Source organism: Eretmochelys imbricata, chromosome 2 (assembly GCF_965152235.1).
Source record: "Eretmochelys imbricata isolate rEreImb1 chromosome 2, rEreImb1.hap1, whole genome shotgun sequence".
NCBI classification, from domain to species: domain Eukaryota; kingdom Metazoa; phylum Chordata; order Testudines; family Cheloniidae; genus Eretmochelys; species Eretmochelys imbricata.
The window spans coordinates 192,450,163-192,475,792 of NC_135573.1; the positions used below are offsets into that span (position 1 = coordinate 192,450,163).

Below are 25,630 nucleotides of genomic sequence, written 5' to 3' on the forward strand. Positions count from 1 at the left end.
TCTAAGAATCTGTTGTGCTCCATAAACCTGTTGCTAAAGATTATAGATGATGTCATTGTTATGCTAAAATGTAGTTGCTGTTTAAATTTTCAAATTTTACAGAGATCAAAATAAGATTATCTAAAACTTGTTCCTCCACAGGGTCCAAAATGAATGGTCACTATATTCTTAGGTATTCGTTTTTCCATAGGGGGGAATCTGCCTCCTGAACCTTCTAATGATCCTCTTTCTAGAAACCAAACCCCTAGGGGCACTCAGCTATGTCTATACCGTAGTAACTGCAATGAGTAATTATGTGTTTGATACACTTCAATGGAAAGTTCACTAATCTTAGGCAAGATTTTCATTCATGTAAAAACTGCCTGGTAAGAATGGAAGCTGCCCACACAATTTCTTTGAACACTATGCTGACATAACAGTATTCATTCATAGCTGCTCCATTTTAGGTGGTGTAGTCCCATGTGTACACACTTGTATACAACTGTTTTCTGTACACAGCAGCCAATGCAGTTCCGCATTGCTGCACACAACTGACAGCTATCTTAATGCATGTAGCTGTGCTTTTTAACTACCTTCCCCTTTTATGGCATGCACTAGAACTGGATTATTAAATTTTAAAGATCAAGGGCTAAATTCATCCCAGTGCAACTACACTGATGTCTGAATTGCCTAGCTTTTCGTGAAGTCCCAAGCACAAGGGTCATGCTTGTCAGTCTCTTCTCGACAGCCATAACGTTAGAAACTTTTTTTTAAATGAAAGATGAGTTTCTCCCCTAATCTCATGCTTCCAATTGCTGGGCCTTCAAAAAACAAACAAAAAACAACCCCCCTCCCCCAAGAAACAAACAACCCACCACCATCGGGAATCCGGGCAACAATGAATTCTAAGTAAATAGCTTCAAAACATGTTAATTGCCCTTTCAAGAGCCAGAGGAAAGGGGACGAACCCTGAGCGGTGGGGCCCCGCAGCGGCCCTACCTCTGCTGCAACATACTTGGAAAATAGCTTTTGTATTTGTTTTGGCGCCCCGAGCGCTGGCTGTGCCCCGCTAGCAAGCTGAGCTCCGCTCCTCCAGCAGCAGCTGGGATCGGGAGCGGTAACAGGTGGGCTAACTCCGCAGCAGCCCTTTCGGGCCTCTAGTCAGGGCACTCAGTGGCAGCTCCTGTTTATCCCCCGGTGCCAAACAAAGAGGGGGGGGGTCTGCTCCCGCCGCCTCTCTGCCTTGCGAGAAGGGGCCACGCTTCCCGCAACCACGGAGCCCGGCCTGCGCTCTCCGCAGCGAGCGAGCCCCGGCCAGCCGGCGGGGTAAGAGGCCGGGGCCGCGATGGGTCTCCAGGAGGCAGCAGGCGACAGGCGTGACTAGGGGCTGGGCTTACCCGGCGCTGCTGGGGGCGGCCCAGGCTGTGCCTAGCTCGGGGGCGGCTCCCGCCCCAACCGCCAGTCCCCGGCCGCGCGCCGGGGCCGCCCCCAGGATGGCGACACAGGAGGGGCGGCGCCCGCCCTCGGCACAGCCACGCACGGCGGGCAGAGCGAGCGGTGGGCGGCGGATGGCGGCGGCGGGGCTGGGCCCCCGGACGGTGGCGGCAGCGGGAGCAGCCGCCGGAGCCAGCAGCGCCCTGAGCGGCTCATGGTGGCGCCCGAGACCCGAGAGCAGCGGCCGCTCCAGCAACGGCAGCTGAGCCGGATCCCGGCGGTACCCAGCGCGGGCCGGCCCCCGGCGCTCCCCTCCCCTCGCGGGTTCGCTCCTGCCGGGGCCGCCTCAGGGCAGCGGCGAAGGGCGGCGGGACGATGGGCGCCAAGCAGAGCGGCCCGGCCGCCGCCGACGGCCGCACCCGGGCGTACTCGGGCGGGGACTTGCCCTCCGGCAGCGGCGGCGCTGGCGGGCGCTCGGCGGGGGCCGGCGGGCGATACGCGCCGGTGGCGCCCCAGGCAGCCCCCGCGGGCTCGGCGGCGGGAGCCGCGGCTGCCGCGCCCGTGGCGGCGCCCCGGAGCAGGTCCCTCGGCGGGGCGGCAGCCTCCGGGGCCAGGGCCGCCCAGTCAGCCTTCAGCATCCCCCACAGCAGCGGCCCCTACGGCTCGCAGGACTCGGTGAACAGCGCGGCCGAGGAGGGCGGCCGGGGGCGGCCCGCAGGGGGCGGAGGACACGGCGGGCCCCGGCTCGTGATCGGCTCGCTGCCAGCGCACCTCTCACCGCACCTGTTCGGAGGTGAAGTACCCACCCGTGCCCCTGTGTGTGTTTGGGGGGAGACTGCCACCTCTTGTGCTACCCCTGCCTGGGTGTGTGGGGTGGGGTGGGGTGGGGGTGGGGAGACCTGTAACACTTAGTGCTACTCCGGCCCTGTCCATGGCGTGGGGGGAGAGGGGCTAGAGAGACTGTGAGACACTCAGCCCTTCCCCAGACAGGGGGACCCTACACATTATACAGTACCTCAAATGTGTGTGGTGGGGGTAGGGAGTAGGCAGGGGTGTTGCAACAATTTCTATAGTGGGGATGCTGAGAGCCATTGAACCAAACTGTAAACCCTGTATATGATGGAAACCGCTTCAACCCATGGAGGGGGGGGTGGTAACTCCCCCAGCACCCCTGGTTCCAGCAGCTATGGGAGTAGGTCTCTAACTCTTAGTGATGGTCCAGGAACAGATTTGAGGGGTAGCACTATTTTTGGTGGGGTTGAGGTAGTGAGTACCCCCCTTGGAGCCGATTCGGTAGTGTTGTGGGGTTTGTGTGTGTGTGTGTGTGTGTGTGTGGGAGGTTAGCAAAGGAGGCTTTACTCTTCTCTTCCTAGGGAAATCTCGGGCTTGACTCTAGGTCACTACCCTAATGTTAGAAGGACAATATATTCTTTCATTTCAGTGTACCTTTCTTAGTTAACTGAAGAACTGATTGATTTTCTGTTCCATGTTTCCGCATTCTGAATACTTTGTAAATCTCAGACTTATAAAGTGAAGTGAGTGTTTTTTGTATAGCGCTTTTTTGGCTTGCTCTTGGGAGAGTAGTTTGCGACTTCGAGGGGATTACAATGAATCATCATTTTGTGAAAGGGGTAGCTTTCTAGTTCCTCCAGGCTTCAGTTTTATCTATACATGCTTCCGCTGCTGGTTCTTGGCCATGTAGATTTAAAAAAAAATTAGAGGTCTGAAAGCAGAAGGAAGGAATTTAATAATGAAATAACTCCCCTGCAATGTAGTTCACACAGTAAAAAGGAAAAAAGACCCTCTCTGTCTTGCCACTTTAGACTTTAATATCTGTAATCTGTGCCTGTGTAAATATGCCTACCTACTACTTACATAATTAGGATTTAATTGGATCAAGTATGCATGCAGTTTATTTTAAATCAGACTGAAATCTGTTTTTAGGTACTGATTAAAATGTGTCTGCAGCTTGTTCCTGTTTCTCAGTCACTGAATTGTCTGTACTGAAACTTGGTTAATAAAATAGAAGTTATTGTAATGGAAAGTTTCTTTGAATTAGCTTATTTTTTTCCAAAAGAAGAAAATGTATAGATGAGGGGAGGTATTTTAAAAAACAATCTTTAAGAAAATATAGCACTTTTTCCCCCTAAAGACTGCAGTACGTTTCCTGGAGGTGGTAGAAATAGAGGAGGAGGAGCAAAATATTGAATCTATTAAGAATGAAGTTAAACGCTTGTAAATAGTTTGAAAAAGATGAACTTGTTCAATTTTTTCTGCACAGAAGATTGTACAGTTGTTTTAAATTAAAGTTTTTGGATAAAGTATTTTGCATAAAGTATTATGCACTCTTCTATCTCCCTTTCAAGTGTAGATTTTTAATTTTTTAGGTAAGGTTGTTGAGTTGATTTCTTTCAATGACATTTATTATAAAGGTTTCACTGCTCATATGAGTAAACACTAAGGTGCAAAGGGACTGTCCGTTAATGTGTGTGTTTTTTTTTATATCTTTTTGATATCTGTTGTAATTGTCTAGAAGCACTTAATACATGTGTGTTATAGCTTGTGTAAATTCTGAATTAAAAATAGAATGAAATGTCATTTTTTGGGGAAGGGATGCAAGGTGCCTGTCTGTGTGAACTTACTTTCACTTTTGATAGTGATAAATGAGAGCATTATTTGCAGCAGTGTGGTAATGTAGTTCTGTAATATAAAATGTCTGTAGCTTTACATTTGAGATTTTTAGCCTTCAATGTAAGTGGCATAGACTCAAGAGCAGTAGGTCAAATTAAGATTTTTTTTTTTTCCAGTCCTGGCATTTCCTGGATGGTCAACGTGTATGTTACAAGAAAAGGAGTACTTGTGGCACCTTAGAGACTAACAAATTTATTTGAGCATAAGCTTTCATGAGCTACAGCTCACTTCATCGGATGCACACATGCTGTAGCTCACGAAAGCTTATGCTCAAATAAATTTGTTAGTCTCTAAGGTGCCACAAGTACTCCTTTTTGTGGATACAGACTAACATGGCTGCTACTCTGAAACCTGTCATGTATGTTACAGACAACCCTACAAACAGATTTCTGTTCAGTTGCATTTTTGTGTGTGTGGACCTGAAGACAGTCCTGGTCTCCTGAAGACTCCTAAGTCCGCTACTGGCTGCTCCTAGTGCTCTGATTGAACATGCTAATGGAGAGCATCAAGCCTACCTTAACAAGGAGCATTTGCCCTTGAGAAGGCGAACTTAAGTGTAAGTGTTCTTATAGTGCTGAGTTGCTGCATGTTTATTAATTGTTAGTTAAGAGTAGCAGAGCTTTGATGCAAGGATGGCTGCAGTGTTATCAGAGTAGTATGCGTGAAAGCCGGTGTGTGCAATTCCTTTTGCAATCAAAGGGTACTATGCTATTGCATATTAACAGTCTATATACAATGAGAGAAAAGCATTAAAACTTAAAGCATGTTGCGAATTTGTTACTCAAAAATAGGAGTCCTTGCTTAAACCTTGCATCACAGCCTTAATTAGATCAGTTACAGACCATATTTTCCTCATTACAGTTTCAGGTGATAATTTACATAATTGCTAAGTAGTACCCTATGTTTTCTTATTCATGAATCTATTAAACCAGAGTGCAGAATATTAACTACTTATTGACAGAAATGATATAGAATGTATGCCCTCCACTTATGCAATAATCTTTAACATTGTAAGGTGACTAATCGATGATGGCTGTCAGATATAAATGATATAGATTGTGACCAGCAAAGCTGCTTACATCTTGCATCATCAAAAATCTAATATCTATCTGTGAATCAGTCTGAAGTAGCTTTTCTTTTTTCGTATGAAAATGAATGGCTGCTTAAGCTAATCCTAGCATTTAGTTTTTTTAAAAAGGGAGGGGAGGACCTGTACATTTCAAACTTTCCTATTATATATTTTTTGCAATTTAAATATTTTGTAATGTGGGTGGCATAATAACTTTCCAGTGCAATTAACATAGTAAATGTCATAGCTATACACTTTTTAAAAATTCAATATAGTATTCAGATGCTTGGTTCAAACAATGGCCCTGTTGTAGATCACAATTTCATAAGACTGTCCATGGGGGAAAATAACTCGGAGGACTGCTTTTGAGCAGTTTCTGACTAGCTTAAGCTTGTCTAGGTATGGTGCTTGGCAGTTACTATGCGTATTGTGAGCGTGCTTCAAGCACCCTCCCTTGTTTTGTAGACTGCAGTTTGTGGTGGTGTTTTTTAACTGAAAACTACAGAAGTTTATTTTGAGAATCAGTTCAGCAGTTTCTTTGGAGAATTAGTTTAATATATAAAGATTAAACTGTATTTTCCTGGCAGAATGCTTGGCTTTGACAATCAATAACACATGGATGTTGCACTTGTAGGACTACTATAATTAATTGGCCCTTATTGAATTGTACTCCATTGTGACTTTTGAATTACCCAGAACAGTGTTTAAATATTAGCTATCTAATCTGTTTGTTATAAACTATGGGATTAGTACTAGCTGTATGCTAAAATGCAAAAAATTAAACACTGCTATATGCTGAGATGTGCAAAAGTATGATCAGTCTGTTATATTTCTTTGGTACAAACTGTAGTAATGTTTAAAAAATAATTCATTCAAAGTCATAGCTCTCCTTTGGGTTAAGACGATCTTGTGTTCATGCTAATTTTAGGCTTACTATCCTTTATGATCAAATATTTCTATATATCTTGTGATTAACTATCAGAGCCAATTCAGTTCAGTAACAAATTTAGGCCCTGATTCTGCAAAGACTTGTGCATATACTTAATTTTATGCACTGTGAATACAGGGGGGGTCCCAGTGTATGTCGGGGTTACTTTCTTGAAAAGGGTGACGGATACTGAAATGATGTATACTGTGGACCTTCCCTCCCCTCTCCCCCCCCACCCCCCCGAATGCCGCTAAACAGCTGAGAAGAGCAGTCAGGAGGCACTGGGAGGGAAGGGGAGAAGTTGATCGTTGGCCTTGAAAAGAGTGAATACAGTTTAAATTTATGTGCCTAACTAAATAATTTGTGTTTTCAACACTTTCTATTTCTGGTTAAGACTGATGTCTAGGTGTATCCTGTTTAACTCGTAGTGTACCAGAGTTTCTATGATAGGCTTTGTATATGCAAAGATTTTTTGCCAAAAATTTCCCTTTATTGCAACAGCTGGTTCAGCTCCAACAGTAGGAGCTTCAGGGTAGGCAGGGCCAGAGATGATCGGTAACTCTTGGAGAGAGGGTACAATATAAAGAGGCGGGGGTGGGAGGAAGACGGACCTGATCGCCCTGTGTGTTGCCTCTGGCCCCTTTCCGACTCACCTTGTGCCTCCCATACCTGCTCCAAGCTGGCACCACCGTGCCCCCTCACAGCTCCTCACTCACTTCTCCCATTGCCTCCCCATGTGCATGGTGCAGGAAAGAGTGGGCTCTGCACACCTACTGTCAAGCGGGTAACTGGGGTTGTGGGCAAGGAAGGAATGGGTCTCAGCGGGCTTTTCTGCCCTTTCTGCTCCCTCCCACAGAAGTGCGCTGGCAGTCCCGTCCCGCTTCCCTGCTCCGGCCGCCACCTAGCAGGGTTCCGCAGGAGTGCTAGGTGTCCATGACTTTCACGGGCACATCTCCCTGGGATGCACTCATCCTGACTCCCTCCCTGCCAGAAATCTGGTGGGGGAGAGGGGAAATGTGACCCTGTGTGTCCCCCATACATAACTTCTGGATCCAGGCAGCTGCTTTTGTGTTTAATCCCTGGGCCATCTAAAACTCAGAGCTCTGTGTAGCTCAGAAGCTTGTACCTTCCACCAATAGAAATTGGTCCAGTAAAAGACATTGCTCACCCAACTTGTCTCTCTCATATCCTGGGACCAACACAGCTACAACAACTCTGTGCACATCTAAAAACACTAGCAGCTGCTTAGGATTTTGTTTCCACTAGTGCTCCCACCTTCGGCAAGCTGGATTTAGTGATGGCTGGTTGCTATATGCCAAAGATCACAAAAGATTCAGGTTGCTTCCAGTCCAAAGAGACCAGTCACTTACCCCAGGTCAATTTGTACCTCAGATCTCACGCAAAAGACAACGCTTGTAGCCAATCCTATGATAAACTAAGGAATAATTAACTAGGAGAAAGAAATGAGAACTATTTACAGGTTAAAGCAGGCCAGCATATCCACGCAAATGAGTTATAATATATGGTTCCAAAAGGTCATAGAATTATAGCAGACTGTCAGCGCTGAATATCTTTTAGGGATAAGCCAAGTTGATCCTGGGGAAGTCTGCTTCTGTTTTGTAGTTCCAGCCTTCTGAGAGATCAGACAGTAAAAGAGAGGAAAATTTTTCTTGTTCATTGTCTATTTCCTTCTTCCAGAATTCAAACTGATGGGATGACCCCTTTTATATGTAGCCTCTTAATGGGTGTGAAGGGGAAATTAATAAAGTCTTGTGATGTCCCACAGTGGCCCATTTAATTTTGATAGCCTTCTTAGTGATAAAGAGGCAATCCCTTCTGACAGGTTGACTGTTTCAGGGCAAAATTTTTTTATAGTTATAAACAAAAACTCAAATATTTACCTTTAACGTGATAAAGATATTATAAGTGAGATTTCTGAAATGCTTGTAAATTACTGCATTCATTAAGTCTAAACACTAAACACATTATTATAAGTTCAATACCCACCTTAACTATACTAACACAGGTGAAACTGACTGGTTTCCATTAATGAATTTGTCCGTGCTTGGCTGTGGCCTAAAGCTTGGCAAGAGCTGGCACCTGGATTGCCAACATCACACAGTAGTTTTCAAAAAATGATTTAAAAGTAGTTTCAGGTACTTCACCTATCCTTGAGTCTCTCTAGCATTTTTACTAGCTCTGCGGTTGTATTATGCTATTTTTTTAGTATTGGAATTTATTCCCTTGTTATATAAACTTGCACAAATGACACAGGAATCTGACTATACACACAGTGCTGTCAAATGCGCAAAGTTTACTGAATAAGTTATTTTTTGTGATATTTGCATTCTAGAACCTTAGGTGTTGAAACTACAATTGTTTAAAATAGTCACTTCTGTCTTTCTTTAAAAAAAAAAAAAAAGATTGTCCTTTCAAGATAAATTAAACTGTGTGTTGGTGTCATCTTTTTTGACCATTCTGAAGGGGAAAGCTTATGTAAAAAGTACTTTTCTATAGAATACCGCTGGTATAGGAATGGCCACCACTGATTTGCAGACACCTCTCGTGTATAACAATGCAGCTGTTTTGCACCAGCAACGCTATACATTAACCTTTAAGAGTAAGAAGTGAAGAATAAATTCCTTTAAACTTACAATAGGAATTGAAGGAAAGCAGAATATAAGGCTTGAAATGCTTGCTGGACTAGGTGGATGCTGATAGCAGAGGGATGTGAAGTTTCGTTAAAGGAAAGGGCAGGTTTTTGGGTTCCCACCAAGGTGTTACTCTGCCTGAAGGGCCACTTATTTTTTTTTTTTAAGCTGACTTGTGTAGGTATGCAGTACGTTTGGGCATGTTCCTATGCTTCCTTTTATTTTCCTTCCCTTCACTTTTCTAGCTTCTGGGAGAGAAAGTATCTTTTTCTTTCATCCCAAACCTGCTTTTGACTGGTGAATTTTGTGGGGCAGCTTATATTTTGTCTCTTGTCCTTGGCTTTGTGGAAGGGCAAAAAGCTTAAATTTCTGTTTCCCCAAAATCATGCAGGTAGCAGTGATGATAGAACTCTTAAGATGAGTCAGTTTCATTCCTGTTGTCACTCTGTATCATCAAAGCGAGGGATGGGTGATTTTGCTTTCTGATTTGGGAGCAGAGGTGCAAAGTACACCTGGCTGGCTGGACATTTACTGTCTTGATTTTCTGTGTGTGGGAGGGGAATACTGTTGGAAGCACTAAAATTGATCACATTATAAGTCTTGCTGTTGTTTCAGCCATGAAGATGTTGGTAGGGCTTGAAAAAGCTACTCTCCTCTGGTGAATAGGAAGCTTTTCCTGGTTATTGAGGGGCTTCAATGCCATTAGATTCTCCATGGAATTAAGCTTTTGATTTAATAATTTTCTAAATGCTGTGTATGCAGAGATAATCTGTGTGTTCTCAGACAAATCTAGTTCCATTGCTGCTGCTCGTAGCGTTCCCAAACTGCAGCTGAGTGAAGACTGACCAGTCTTGTTACTTCCGATTATTGCTTTCAAAACCCTGTGGGCAGCAGTGAAACAGGCAAGAATCATGTCCATGTTGCTTTGCTTCAGCTTTGGAAAGCTCTGAGTGGCAGCCCTGGAGCTATTGTTTGCGAAAGAGGGTTAAAATAGTCGCAAAGTTGGAAGTGGATAGTCACAGAAAGATGTGCATGTGCACACACGCTTTTCTGCAGTGACTGTGGGTTGAGGGAGTGGAATAGAATAGCTGAGGCAGCCACCTTTTGCAGTTCCTAAGGGCTGTAGAATGTGTAGGTGAAGGAGCAGAGAGCGCTGATTCCTTCCAGCGGCTGGCGGAGGTTGGGACATCTTACTTGTATTGCAAACCTATTAACTAGAGTTAAGTCACAAATTGTGGTGTCCTCCAGCTAGTATCCAGGGACATCACCCTCATAGGACCATATACCCTCCATCTTCCTGACAGCTGAGGCTGGCTCCTTAGCAAGGCATTGTCTCTGGATAGAGGGGGACTGCTATGTTTCATGTTGGCCCTAATGTACGATAAACTGCTTCAGCTCTGGTGTTAGGCAAAACACTGCAGTTTTATATTATCAGATGTGTGTGGTTCTGGTGCTCTGTGTATAGTGGAGCCCTAGAACTGTGAACCTCACAAGGATCATGTCAGTTTCATGTTATTGCTACTTGGACACTAGAGGCATAGGCACCATCAAGGGAAGGTGGATAGAGGGAAGGGATTTAAAGTCAGAAAGGATAAGAAATAAAATTATGTTTTTGTCCCTTCTAAGTACTCCCTATATTCTCAAATAGGGGAAGGGGACGATGCATTGGAGAGGGTCTAAGGACAGATTTCATTTCCTCTCTTGGCGCTAATTGTGACTAAAAGAATTGGGGAAGCATTTCACATTGATGTTATTTGGCTCCCTCATCTCCGTTACTGAAGGAAATAGTATTGGTGAGCTTCACAGGAATCCTTGTCCAGATCTCTGAAGAGAGAGGAGCCACTGTGATAGGGTGGCTTTGCAATGGGCCAAGTAAGTGATTGGAAGGGGAGAATGGGAATTAGATCATGTTTGAAAAGACCCCCCCCGCCCATTCCTTCCTCTCCCAAAGAAGTAAGTAGAGGAGTCAAATAATAGAATGGGCAGTACTGTAACTAGGGTTGGGGAGAAACTCAAATGCAAAGATTTGGTCTTGGGGAGAGAAGCAAACTGCTTAATTTTACTAGGGTGTGTAATTGTTTCTTCTGATACCAATGTAACAGTAATATCTGAGCCTTTGGGTTGTCACTTCAAACAAAAACTCCTGCATAATTTGTGTTCACTTGCATACACTCTTCCTGCTTCCTTGGCATAATAGAAATGAAGAATCCTGCTCTTCTAGGATGTTTCCTAATTTTGGAATAATTGCTCGAATCCTGACCAAATATCTCTCCATGTGTCCTCTTGCACACAATTACACTCTAGTTTCTAGCAGCCTTCCAAGTGGTATGTCTTTTTCTAAACATCTCATAAAGAAGATTTTTTTTATTACTGGTAGGAATCTGAATACACTTCAAATAATTCTACAGCAGGCTGAGCACCAAAGGTTTTAAACTATTTTGGTAAGTTCTCCCTAGCCCTTGCCAGTCATTTTAGGGAACCCTACCACATAAATGTTCTTGATTCACTGTCTTTTTTTATACAGCCACATTTGAAGCCTTTAACCTCTGAATAATTCTGTACATAGGTGAGATTTTTTTTCTACTGAAGTTCTCCTGTAACTGCAGCTGCATGAGCCAAATAATGCTTTATTTAGAGTTTTCTGAAATGCTCCTGCATCTTGTTAATGGTTTAATTACTTGCTGTAATCCCCTTCATTAATTTCCACAGGCTGTGTTCACTTACAATGGGGATGGAGCAGATTGCTCTTGTTCACAGTGATGTTATTCTGTGAAAAGACAGAGTGGATAGCCTTTGGTTTCTGCACTCTGAGACTTATTTTTGAGCATCTTGAGTATCTGCCTCTTATGGATCAAGGAAAAAGAAATCTTCTAAAACGCACAATTCCTGAAGTTTAAAATGTTCATAATCAGGTGTATGAGCAATGATTTTTGCTCAACTACCCCAGTTGTGAATGTGTTGAGCTCACATTTTTCAAAAACAGGCACTAAAAGTTAGGCTTCAAAGGCCATATTAGTATCCTGACTGTCAAAAGTGCTGGCTCCCATTAGCTGGCTACCTGACAGGTTTCACAAAAGTGGGAAGACCAACCAAAATAATCCATGAGACTTATTTCCAACCTGAAATGAACATTCAACTCATTACCAGTGCATGTGTCCCTGTTCCCTATGCATATGCAGAGAATTAATATTGCTCTGAAAAGATCAGGAAACCTACAGGGTTTCCCCTAGGGGTTTGAGATGGCTGATTCCAACTCACAAACAAAACACAAGTGTTGCTTTAGATTTGGCTTTGTCACCTTTCCTGTCTCTGTTGGCAGCTGACTTATCTGGGAGTTCTCTCCTTTTTAAGCCTTGCCCAGTCCCAAATGCGTGGGTGTGCTGCATATGATGGTGGAGATTTTTAGTAGATTCTGCTATTGTGTTGACTGACTTAAATGTACTATAAATTTGGAGTTCATGTAGTGCGTGCACTTGACATTTCTTCTAATTGACAAATATATAAAAAAACAACAACAACAAAAAGATGAGCTTTTGTAAATTATTCTCCCTCATATATGAATAGGGAGTTTACATAAAGGATTCATATGGCAGCAGCCTTTATTTGTAAATGTTTTAAAACTAATGCTGTTGACACATCCCTGCTAGCCACTCTGACTGAAATTATTACCTGCAGCAATCATTTTGTACTGTGATTTCATCACATTTTATAAGCGAAAGAAGGTCATATGCTTTCATGCTAGTTAAACATACAGGTGCTCCAAGCAGAATTTTTGATTTCAGTAAAGTAGTACTCTTCTTTTTGTCAGTACTGAACCAATGCCTAAGCATGTGGTATTTATGGACACTGTTGCTGAAATGGTGTTTTTACTGTTGTTGTGAAAGATTCTATGGCACCTTGTAAATCTGGTGTTCAAGTTTAAATTTGTTTGGGATAGATACATACTTCGTTATTGAGGCTACTGGTACATGCAGTAAACAGACTTGTTTAAGTCCCATTAAAACTCAAGAAAATCAGCTTGCCAAAAGAAAAGGATGAGGTGATAATAAAAAATTCTGTCTTGAGCCATCTTGGGAGAGCATTGCATTTGTTCGGAGTGGCTTTCAATAAAGAGTGTTTGTCTGTTAAAGTGTGTCAAAGTAGGCCCTTAGTTTCTATTAGTATAGCAGAAGTTGTGTGATGACTGTCATTGTGAACTTTGGTTTCATGAAAGGTATTTATAACTTGATAAAGATTTGCTGTATGCTGAAATGTGCCTGGAAGAATTTTTTGAGAGAGATCTTCAAAAATGCAGTTTGCTTACTTTAAAGGAAAACATTTAAAAAATTTAAAATGATCCCATATTTTCTCAGAAATAATGGTACTTGCTTTCTAAAACTTACTCAATTTCTGGCACCCAGACATTCTCATACCTGGCATTTTAAGTGGTGGGGTTACAGGGCTCCTACCATATAACCCCTAAATCAGGAGGGACTCTCTTCAGCCTACCCCTAGGAATCAACTCACTCATCTAAGTCCTCTTCCTCGCCTCCTGTGAGGGGGACAGAGGATACTAAAGGGGATGGGGAACCCCTGCCAGTGAAGGTCCAAAAGTCTCTTCTGTCTCATAAGCACAACACCCATCAGCAAAATCCTAGGTCTGTAAAAAGGAACGGTTCCCAGAAGTAACTGCACTGGAAATCGGCCGCAAGTTGTGATTAATATATATTCTTCACAACTCAGAGATGATGTAGGTTTCATTTTTAGAAGGTACACACTATACATTTTTCAAGTGATTCATTTAGAAAACTTTTCAGATTAGTTTTACAGCTATATCAGAAAATGAATGATTGTTTGGTTATTTCATTTACCAAAAGTAACTAAAGCAGATATTTATGAAGTCATTGGGAGGTGAACTATCTCCAATTCAACAGGTTAATCATTAATATTTGGAGGATTTTTTTGCCATGCTGTATTAGGAGGAGAACATCACCAGACAGACATTTACATTGTTTTTTTTTTAACTAAAACAACAACCGTTATGTATTCTGGATTTTTTTTCTTCCACAGCACACATAATATTTTAACCAAACAAGCACATGATTTTTTGAATTTAGCTAAACATTCAAGTTTTTTAAAATCAGGTTTGTTTTTGTTAAAATTGTGTTAACTAAAATAGTTAAATGAAATATTAAAAAAATAATTAAATAGACTGTCAGCCAAGTCAACATGAGAAACTTAAAATATTGGCTTCTGCAGCTAACTCGGTCGTCTTCACCTTCATTTTCCTGTTTGTTCATAATCTGGAAAAGAAAAACAAGCTTTCCTGCTTTTGCAGGTCCCAAACGGTTTCTCAATTAAAAATGAATTAGTCCAAAGGTAGAAAATATTCTTTCTGCTCTGGCAGAAGAAGCTATGGCTGTTAAAAGTGAAATTATTACTTCAACAGTCTCTGAATCCAAGTGCGTAAGTGACTTCCACCAGTTCACTGGGGTGACTTTCTTTAAAGCGTCATCAGCAAACATGATCATGGATCAGCAAACATAGATTTCTTGAATGGTTCATCCTCAGCTCTGAGGTTTATTATAGTTGGCATTATGGAGGGATGATGGCTGGATGTCCATGTCATAGCCAGCTCCTCTTCTTCAGCAGTTAAGGTTTAACCCTAGTACCGAGTATTGAGACTATTTGCAAGAAAATGAGCTGGAGATAGTGCTTGTTCCATTCGTTTTATAATGCTTCTAATTTAACTCTGTCATTGCATATTTCTCTTTTTAAGATCTCACTCAGCTCATTCCAAATTTCAACAGCGAAAGCAATAAAACAGCTATTTCCCTGCATTTTGTTCAAGGCTACAGAAATAGGCTTCAGGCTACTCAGCATGTGTTCAACATTTCTCTTAAGCCCAATGTTAAGAACTTTGGCTGTGACAGTGCCATCTATTTTTTCATGATTTTGTTCACAAATGGTCATCAGATTCGGCCAGTGCTTGATATAGTGCTCAAAACAGTCCACTACTGAGTTCCATCGCACGTCTTGTGGGAGAGTTAGCTTGGTTCCTCCCACTTTTTTCAGAGCAGCTGCTACAAAGTGGGTGTTATGGAATTATTTTGCAGTTTCAACAACATTAGCCTGTATTCTTGGAACACTGAAGTCTTTGGCTAGGAGGTGCATCAGATGAGCACTGCAACCATATGTTATTAGCTTGGGACTCTCTTCTAAATAAATTCTTCTCATCTTGGATACATTTGCAGCATTGTATGTGACCAAGCTGCATACTAGACATTTAAATTTTTTTCCTACAGTTTGTTATAGCTTTTACTGCTACGTCTTGTAAGTATTCTGCTGTGTGTGCATTTCCTGATGTATCAATTGTTTCTGTAAGGAAGACATTCCCTTCTTCTGTTGTCACACAAGCATATACAACAGGATCATTGTGGACATTGCTCCACCCATCAAGACTCGGGTTAACAATTTCACCCTCTAGACCTTTTGCACACTGCTCAATTTCTCTTTCATACACTTTATCCAGCAATATGACTGCAACATCTGCTCTGTTGGGTGGACTGTACCCTGGTCTTAATGACTGAACCATGTTAATGAAGTGTGGGTTCTCAATCATACGGAAAGGAGAATTTGTTGCATAAACAAACCAAGCAATTTTTTCATCAGTTACCTCTTTTTGTAATTTGCTGGTTCTTTTCACAAACTTATCTATGGTTGTTTCTGGATGATGGAGATATCTTTTTTTTCTTTTTGCTAGAGGTGATATACTGTGGCTGTGACATACATGATATGACTGAAACACTATCATGGCAGATAACTCTGAAACTATAGAAAATAACAGTGATCTTGAAGGTAGATAGTCTTCAGAATCCTGTAGGTTGAGGATGGATTCTCCTAAACAAAATAGGTCAGTGCCGTTATTTAATTATTATTACCATACTGCTCATTTGATATTATTCATTGCATTCACTGACACTAAGTACTACTTTAAAAGTGAAATTGTAAAAGAAAAATCTGCCTATTTCACTTATTTATTTTTTTTATCACAACTGCATCTAAAATAATAGTACCATAGAGTAATGACTATATATTTTTGCTCAAACATGAGAATTCAAGAATAGTCCAGAAGGAAGACAGGTAGTCCAAGTATGAAATAAAAAAGTTTACCAACCTGAAGATCCTGCATGTTCAGACATGTTCCTTTCATCACCTTCAACTCTGCTTCCTCCTGAGAAGGAACACTTCTCATGATGTTGTTTTATTTAGGCAACCAGGCCTTGCATTTCTTTGTTTCACTGTTTGCATTTTGTACGCATGCCTGTCTTACACACAGGTAGAGGAACTTCATTAAAATATTCCCAAACTGGGTCTCTTCTATGGCCTGTTGCCATTATGGGTTTTCCCTTCTAGTGAGAGAATGGTATGGTAGATCTCCAGTCAATGGAGGACTACACTCAGAAAGACCTCAAGACTTCTGGAATATGCTGCTCAAACAGTTTCACTTTTGTTTCTACTGCTTGTCCCTCCCTTCTCACATTTATCTCCAGACTTCTTCTTCTTGTCCAGATCTATTCCGTCCCCAACAATCTTCTTCTATTCATTGAGCTTTTTGAAACTTTTCACTTTTAGAGAGGTAAGGGATTGACTCTGGGTACACAAATTTACAGAGGGACAATAGGGTTGAGCTCTGTTGTTTCTCACCTTATATTAATATATTAAAACATTTTTGCTGTTAACAAGCATGTTATCTCTGGAGACACAAATCCACAGTTTGAGAACTGCAAAACTAAGCCTCTCTGATGGTGCTCAGTCCAGAAGATACCGAGTCCCATTGGGTAGATAGAAAGATTAACCTAAATAATCTATACAGAAGCCCCTGGAATCCCATAAGGTTGGGTCCCTAATCCATAAACTGTTGGAACTCATTTACAAAATTTTTCTTAAACATTACATGAATATATTGTCTCATACTATAGAATTAGAATTTATAATCCCTATTCCATGATGAGCTATCGTTGAGATACAAAATATTTTAATTAAAACTATCTTTAGAGGTTTTTTCCTCAAAAATCATTTTATCAAAAAAATCTGATTTAAATAAAAAGTCATTGATTTTTATCCACCCTGCCAGAGGGCAGGGAATTAGAGTTCAAATAGATGACCAGAGAGGCAAGAACAGGCATTGTGGGACACCTACCAGAGGCCAATCGCAGCGCTGTAATTGACCAGGGTGTCTACACTGGCACCGCAACGCTGTAGTCACAGAGCAGAAAGCTGTACGCCTCTCGTTTGGGGTGGCTTTTTTTTTTAAAAGCGCTACAACTGCGCAGTTTCTGTGTACTAAGTGGCTTGGCAGTGTGTACACCTTGGGAGTTACAACACAGAAAGCTGCTTTACTGCGCGGAAACTTGCCAGTGTAGACCGGGCCTAAATAAGCTAATAGCAATTGAATTGTAATATAGCATTAAGATCTGTTTTAAAGGAGAAGCTGTGCTTTTTGGGATGTATGCTTATCTCTCAGTTTTCAGAGCATTTAATATACAACAGAAAGCTTTCTGGATCTCCGTAAGCCCAGTTTGATGGCTGTTTCTATTGAGGAAGGGCTCTGGTGGGAATGAAGCAGGCTGCATTGTTTTAAGGCATTTTGTGTATCTCAATACCTGATTTGTCTCCGTTGCTGTTGCATGTCCCAGCAGTGCTGTCTTCCAGTGCTCCATTCAAAACAGGATGGATCAATAAGGCAGTCTTCTTAAAAAAAAAAATAGACCGTCCTATATATAGTATAACCAGACAACTCTTTTTGTTAGTTGGTAAACTTGACGCTGCTTTTTCCAGTATCCGTAGTAAAGCGAGATGCAGCTTTTGTAAAACTTGAAATGCGTGACATGACTATCTGGAACACATTTCTTTTCAAAGCTCAGTCAAATTATAGTTAAGGTTGTCTGGCCAAACTTGAACCTAGTAGGAGATGTTCTTGGTGATTTTTCTCCCTTTTTAAAATTCACTCGGAGGAAGGGAGTTATTTTTGCGTCTTTATGTGTGAAAGTTTCAGGCTTCTTCTCTTGCAAAGGATTCATTTTATGCTAGAAATTCTGAAACTCCCAGGAATTGCCACAATCTGACTACTTTAGATAAGAGCTCCCTCCTAACAGTGCCCTAACGGAGGCCATCCACATTCTTCATGGCTATATATACTGACTACTTCCCCAGAGAGTAAACATAAAAACCAAAGATGCCTGATCATGGCCTGGCTGCACAAGATCTAAATTATGTATTTAACCTGTCTACTTATATCTTCAGAATCTGAGTAACTGCAAGCACTTAAAAATAGAAATAACCATCACTTTATCTTCCTTTGCTTTCTATAGGAGAAATAGTGTCAGGTTCTCTCTCTCTCTCTCTCACACTCACACACAGTCTCCTTTATAAAAACAACAAGAAAGAAATTTGAACATCCTAGTCCAAATATCTATTCAGCACCTAGACCTTGGACAGCTCAAACTCTAAGATTGGTTCATGAGCATCTGCTCCAAGGCATAGGCTTTGTCAGACGGGATTCTCCTTGCTAACCTCTCGAAAGCAAGGTACCTCCAAGAATCATGTGCTGTAGGTGGTTGTTGGGGTTTTTTGGGGGGGTCTTAGGGTAGGGCTAGGGGATCCTGTGTTTCAGAGACTGGAGTTGCTTTAGTTGGCTTGGACAAAGTTATTCTCCAGGTCTCTTTAGATGTAGGAAGTAACTTTAGCAGTGCTGAAGGGCACCAAATATGGCCTTTCTCTGGAAGGTCACCTTAGTCAAAGTTGCTGTCCATCTTGAATACCTTCTGTCTTCAGTTTCCTCATGCGTCTTTAACTGCTTCTTCAGGTTTTGCCTTCTTTTGAACCTGCTACCACAGTATGTCTTCAGCTTTGGTTCTGGAAAGTAGATTTCCTTGTTGGCATTGTTGCTGCCCTGTCCTATGTTTCTTTTCTGTTTAAGTTTTCCACCTGGATAAGTGCTCCTAATTCTCTGCCCAAGGTATTGTCCGGCTTGCCCTTTAATCTGGATTTTCCTTGCTAGTTTCTGCCTTCCAACTGATGGGGGAAGAGGAAGGCCCTATGCAACTCATTTCCCCGGGTGCTCATTTTTTGGCTACCCTCCTTGACCCTTTCTCTTCACACAACTTGCTCAACTCCCTTTGTACAGTTTGTTACACACACTTTTCAAATGAAAACACTTAACTATTTGACCTGAGAGAAATAAATCTGGAGGAACTTCAGAGCACATTATTCTGATATACTGTTTGAATTAATGTGGGGGAGAAGTCTTGAGCAATGAGGAAGTTCTCTGAAAGTGAGATTAACCTTTAAGTAACAAACATTTTTTACCAGACAAGAAGCTAGAAACATCTACTCTAAAATAGTCACTTTAAGGTAAAGGCAATTTTGCATCTAGTGAAGCTGAAAGTAACATACAAAGATAGAGGAAGGAGAAAGAACACAGAACTAAATATTTAATTCATTTAATAGCTTTTGAAGCAGAAATGGAAAACGTGGTAAGACTTTGACTCAGATGTGTGAACACAGGACGTGTAAATATTCCACTGACTTTTTTCCCCTTTCTCTTTATGACCCTGCCTTGAAAAAACTAAGAGGCCTGAATATTTTCCATTGTTAAATGGAGTTTATTTAAGATAGTGTAGTAGACTTTTTCTGCTTAATGTTAGCTTTTTACAAATATTTTTTGATATGTCTTTTGGATATCTGAATCCTATGGTAAATATTCTCTCTCTTTCTACATTAAAGACTCCTCTGTGTCTGTGCATGACTTGTGTTAGGTTGTTGCTTCTGACACAACATTTAGCTTTTCCCTGTTTACTGTCAGATTACAAAGTCATTTTAAGTTTTTTTCCTTATTGGAAGACATCGCCTGCATCTCAGGAAAATCTGTTAAAATAGAATATAGATATTTCTATTCCTGACAAAAATGGAAAGATCAGTAGTAAACAAAATGAGTTTTAAAGTTTTTCATTGCATTGTAAAAGCTGCACTGCCAATTAAGTGTCCTATGTAATTGAACTGTAACTAAGGCTCCCCAACTGTGCTTTGTTTTGGTTGGATGTCTGCCAGATAACCTTGGGAACTGTGGCAAAACTATTTGGTATTTGCTGGTGAAGCATTTAAAGTTTTTTCTTTTTGAAATACTCCTGTCACCTTAAATTTCTTTATTGCACATAATTTTTGAAACTCTGAAATCCAGTTCAGTATTACGGTATATTTGTAAAGTAATGCATTGATAAAAGCCTTAAATTTTTGTAGGTGGAATTATTTTACTAGTATTTTTGTTTAGCTCTATTGAGTGGTGAATAGGTATACAGTGTCATTTTTTATTGTTTATATTTTCACAAAATGTACTGAGCCTATAACTTGGAGGAGGCATTTATATTCACTTGGAGGGGAGGGAGGAAGGGAGAAACACCTTTACTTTTAAAGGTGGTGAGCCGTTGCTGCCGTTGCTGAGATGGTGAAGTGGTGACCAATGAATAGCAAGTTCCCTCCCTAAAATTATTATTGATAGAAGGGCACCCCTGAAAATAGGGGTCAAAAATAGAAATGCTGACACAACAATTACTATACCAGGGTACTGCATGTTTTGTAAAATTGGCTAAAATGCTAGTGCATAAGAACTTAGTTGATTATAAAACTATGCATCCGTTTGTGTAACTACTGCACTAGTTCTGGCACTTCCTGAACACTCAAACTTGTCATATATACTATTTTTTTTTCCAAATAACAATAGAATAGAAAGTTGTACTGCCCTTTTATCTGCTTAAAAAATTACTACTTTTTTTTTTTTTTTAACCACTGAACTTTTCCCAGTAATTCCAAACAATTTCCCTGGCTTTTTTAGGCATTTGAGTGCTGAATTTTACCATTATCAGGTTTGTCAGATGTCCAGCTAGTCTAGAAGTAGAGCAAGCTATAAGCATTGGCATTTTAATCCTCTGTATCTTGGATACTGTAGGTAAATTGGCGTGTGGAGATTGCAATCTAGCAAATCTCAGTGTACATAGGCCAGTCTGAAACCTTTGATCTGAAGACCTCAGGTGAATTTTTTTATATATAACTAAATAAAAAGCCTTCTGTGCTTGACTTTCTGGAGTAACTAGCTTATTGCCTACATTATGTAAACAGGGCAATCTTATTTTCACATTCAGTTGGCTTTTAACAAATCTTGGTAAATGTAGTAAACCAATGAATTTAAAGCACTGGTTAGTTTCTTTCCCTTCCTAAAGATATTTATATGTGCATAGTTCTTCAAATGTAGAAGCGGACAACTTTTTCTATTGAACGAAACTTAATTATAATGTAGTTCTGAATGTCTGTGAAACCAAGACATAATAATGTAATGTGCATACATTAGTGAAAGAAGAAAATCTGCATGTTGATTTCATTTTTACTGTAACTGGTCTTTCCAGAAGTTCTTATGTGGATGTGACGTAAGCCCTCAAATGGCTTCTGTTTTGCTTTTATTTGTATTCTTGCCACTTTCTTGGTGGCTTTTATGCATTTCAGCTCAGTAGGATAGATTGCTGTTCTCTGTTTAAAATCAGTCCTGTGCTTGTGTAAAGTGTCAGATTGACAGCACTGTAGAAGGAACTTATTCTATGAATAAGTGAAGCATTTATTTGATGATCTTCAGTACTGAACAAGGATCCACCTGAAAGATGAAAGAGAAGTTTAGTTTCCTTACCTGTAACATTTATTCAAAATAGAGGGCATCCCCTGGTCTGGAGACTACTTGGGAGTTAGACTTGCTTATTTCCCTACAGTGGAAGCAATTTAGGGTAATGCCCTGCATCCATCCTTCCTCCAGTGAGTTCAGATTCCCTCTCCTGGTCTGCTGTAGCACTGCATGCTACCCCTAAGGAGAACTGAAACTACACATAGTAGAAAACATTAATAAAATTACTGTAGATTATTAGAATAAAAGGTATAACAGGCAAACACTTCAGGCAGAGAAATAGACTGGTTTAATTGGAATTTTGTTCTTTTTTGACTGCACAAACTCAGGACCTGGACTGCATATTTTCTCTTCTTGAGGAAAAAAGGAAGATGTTTGTTTTGTTTTTTTTTAATTGGCAGAGCTCCCAACTCATTTACTTTCCTAGCTGATGCAGTTGCTATAAGAGAGAGAAAAGATATGGTGAGGCCTCCACTAGAGGCTTAAAGGTTTTGTGAAGACTTTCAGAATGTCACAGTTCCACTGGCAGTTTTTCTCTTCATAGCTTTTGTTCAAGAGAAGCTGGAGATGTGAAGTGACAGTTGTGATGGGTTCCCCCTGAGGTGCCACTGAGCCCCCCTGACCCACTAGCCTAGGCTCCCTTTACGACAGGGGTGGGCAAACTTTTTGGCCCGAGGGCCACATCTGGGTATGGAAATTGTATGGTGGGCCATGAATACTCACGAAATTGGGGGTTGGGGTGCAGGAGGGTGTGAGTGCTCTGGAGTGGGGCCAGAAATGAGGAGTTCAGGGTGTGGGAGGGGGACTCTAGGCAGGGGGTTGGAGTGTGGGAGGGGGCTCAGGGATGGGACCGAGGGGCTTAGAGGGGAGGAGGGGGATCAGGGCCAGGACAGGGGGTTGGGGTGCAGGAGGGGGTCAGGGGTGCAGGCTCTGGGCGGCACTTACCTCAAGCAGCTCCCGGAAGCAGCGGCATGTTGCCCTCCAGCTCCTACACGGAGGTATGGCCAGGCAGCTCTGCGTGCTGTCCCGTCTACAGGCGTCACCCCTGCAGCTCCCATTGGCTGCGGTTTCCTAGTAAATGGGAGCTGCGGGGGCAGAGTGCGGAGCCCCCTGGCTGCCTCTAGGTGTAGGAGCCGAAGGAGGGACATGCTGCTGCTTCTGGGAGCCGCGCGGAGCCACAGCATGTGCGGAGCAGGGCAAGCCCCGGACTCTGCTCCCCAGCGGGAGCTCGAGGGCCGGATTCAAACTTCTGAAGGGCTGGATGTGGCCCCAGGGCTGTAGTTTGCCCACCCCTGCTTTACACTGTACTGCTGTGCCCAGCCTGTCAAGCCCTCTCCGTGGCTCCAGCACACATACAGGTAGGGACACACCCAGCTGCAGTACATACAGAGCTGTGATCGGCTCTACGTGGGGAGGCTATAGTTAAGGAACTGCCCAACTACCCAAGTGGCACCCCACTCTGGCGTGTAAACCCAAAATTATACTGTCTTGCGCTGCACAGAGGTCTCTACAGCGTTAGCTCGTGAAATTCACCCCCTCCCTCGGTGTGGAGAAAGGTATGCAACAGCTTTCTGCCCCAAGTTATGCCTCCCACACACTGGTTTTAGACAAAGCAAAAATAAGTTATTAACTACAAAAGATAGGTTTTAAGTGATTATAAGGGATAGCAAACAGATTAAAGCAGATTACCTAGCAAACAAACAAAACATACAAACTAAGCTTAATATACTAAAGAGATTGGATATGAGTAGCAAATTCTGACCCTAAATGATGATTCAAGCAGGCTGCGGAGATTCTTAATGGCCATCTACACTTCTTACAGCTTAAAAACCCCAGGTATTCCTTTCACAGGCTAAAAATCCCTTTAGCCTGGGTCCAGCACTTCCTTTCTCAGTTCAGTTTTTTTCCTCTGGTGTTTCCAGGAGTCTCTTTGGGTGAGGAGACAGTGAAGAACCACAATGATGTCACTCCCCTGCCTTAAATAGCTTTTGCATATGGTGGGAACCCTTTGTCTCGAAGCTTGGTTCCCACTCCAGCCAGTGGAAAAACACTGGTATTCCAAGATGGAGTCCAGTACCAGGTGGCACTGGTTACATGTCCTTGTAGTGCCACAGCAGCCATTGCTTAGAGGCCATTTGTAGCCTCCTCAGGAAGACTCTGTGGTGTGAGATAAACTTCTTCTAAGGCCTATTATTTTCTCCTAATGGCTCATCAACCTGAATCGACCCTTCCCAGCCAGCCATCTAGACTTAGTGCATTCTGCCTAGTGGGCGTTCCCCAAGTGTAAACACATTCGTGATACAGATACATTGTCAATATTCCTATCTTCAGATACAGAAATGATACATGCATACAAATAGGATAATCATATTCAGTAAATGATCTCACGTGACCTGTCTTGCATAAAATACATTAATTGTCATCATAATATAATAATATTACTGCGAAGAATATCAGGTGCAGTGTTACAAAGGTGAAAGCAAATACCAAACATTTTATTAATATTGAAAGCAGAAGACTATAGAGGTGGAGGATTGAACCTTTTAGCTATTTGTGGCTTAATCCTTAATAGAAGCTACCCATGAGAAATTGGAGAGTCTCTGAGGTTATGTAGAGTTAATTTGAGTGATCAGCACCAAGTCTGAGCACCTGAAAAACTGTAAAGGTTGTTGCATCCACACTGATGCTGTACTCGCTTGTGTGAGATGCTTGGAGTTCTGGAGGCATATTCAATGACACAAAGAGTGGATTAAGGCTAAGGTCTGTTGTGACAGATATTGCAACTGCGTGAAGGATCTTTGGGGGAACATATTATATTAAGCTTATGTACTACTGTGGGCTAGGGGTTGTATGTATGCTGGTATTCTACTCCGTGGGAGAGGGTTTACCACAGCTAGTTTAGGAACTAAAACAGTGGTGGGTGATTAAAATGAATCACTCTTATTGTAAACACTTCCAGAGAGTTACCACTCCCAGTACAGGTTCACATACGGTTGTTCAAATTGGGTTTCCAGAGATTAGGAAAACAAAGAAAGGGCTTTGGGCGTGAAAGGGCAGTGTTAAACTGACTCAGGACCTTCATTCTGATCTAGCAAGTGGACAAGACCTTCTGTCCAAGGACCCCAGCCCTTCTGGAAGGTTTGGAAAGACTTTGACCTACCAGAGCCCCATAAGACCTCTGAGCTTTTAGCATGTGTGTAGGAACTTTTATTGTTTTTATGTTTTCTACTAATGTTTTTGCCTTAAAAATGTTTTGCAGATTAGAAAGAGCTGTGTGGTAATACACTATTCATAGTCCTTGGAGAGAAAGCAAAGCACAGATGCTAGCCTTTTGGCAGACTGGCTTGTTGTGGATATTACAATATAATACAGGGAGCTGAGAAACCTTAAAACCCCTTGACAGGAAGGGGAGAGACACCGTGTCCACCCAAGAGAGGTGACTGCTGAGAGCAAGGAGCTCAGTGGTATTGTAACTTTTCCCCCTCAAAAGCACTGGAAGTACCGTCTCGATACGTTAGAACTAAAATCTTTTAGGACTGACAATGGCCTAGACTAGGAGCTGGAATTACTTTGGAAAACACAGGAAAATGCCTGCAGTGAACTAGGTTTTTCCATATACTTTTCTTTGTATTTGGTCTTTTGAAAGGTGATACTGTAAAAATATTGCAGCAGTAAAAACATGGCAGTAAGACACGCATTTGGTTGCGGGTCCTTTTTTTTTTCCTATTAAATTTTTAATTATGTACGTGTAGAAATGTTCTCAATGAGTTAACCATTTCCTACATAACCATAACTATATTTGAACCATTTGATTATATATAATTAAGGCTACGTTTTAGTCACTGGTATTTTTAGTAAGTCACGGACACATCACAAGCAGTAAACAAAAATTCACGGCCCATGACCTGTCAATGATTTTTACTATATACCCCTGACTAAAACTTTGGGGGGGGGAGGGCTGCCCAGGGTTCGTTGGGGGGTGAGGGCAGCAGCCTGGTATCCCCGCTGGGGCTGGAGGGGGAGAGAGGGTTGATGGGGCCAGCAGGCTCCCTACCTGGCTCTGCGTTCCCCCCAGCAGCAGAGTTTGGGTGTGGCAGGAGGCAGGGGGTTAGGGCATGGGATTGGTGAAGCAGGCTCTGGGCGGCACTTACCCATGGGGCTCCCTGGAAGCG

The 25,630-nt window shown here is 42.0% G+C and overlaps 1 protein-coding gene across 1 annotated transcript in view; it reads left to right on the top strand.

The window, feature by feature from the left end:
• The first annotated feature begins 1,627 nt into the window (after positions 1-1,627).
• Positions 1,628-25,630, top strand: part of ZNRF2 (zinc and ring finger 2) — an 83,955-nt gene continuing 59,952 nt past the window's right edge. The window contains 2 exon segments of the mRNA XM_077811211.1: positions 1,628-1,775; positions 1,778-2,206. Coding sequence (XP_077667337.1) covers positions 1,628-1,775; positions 1,778-2,206 — 577 coding nt within the window.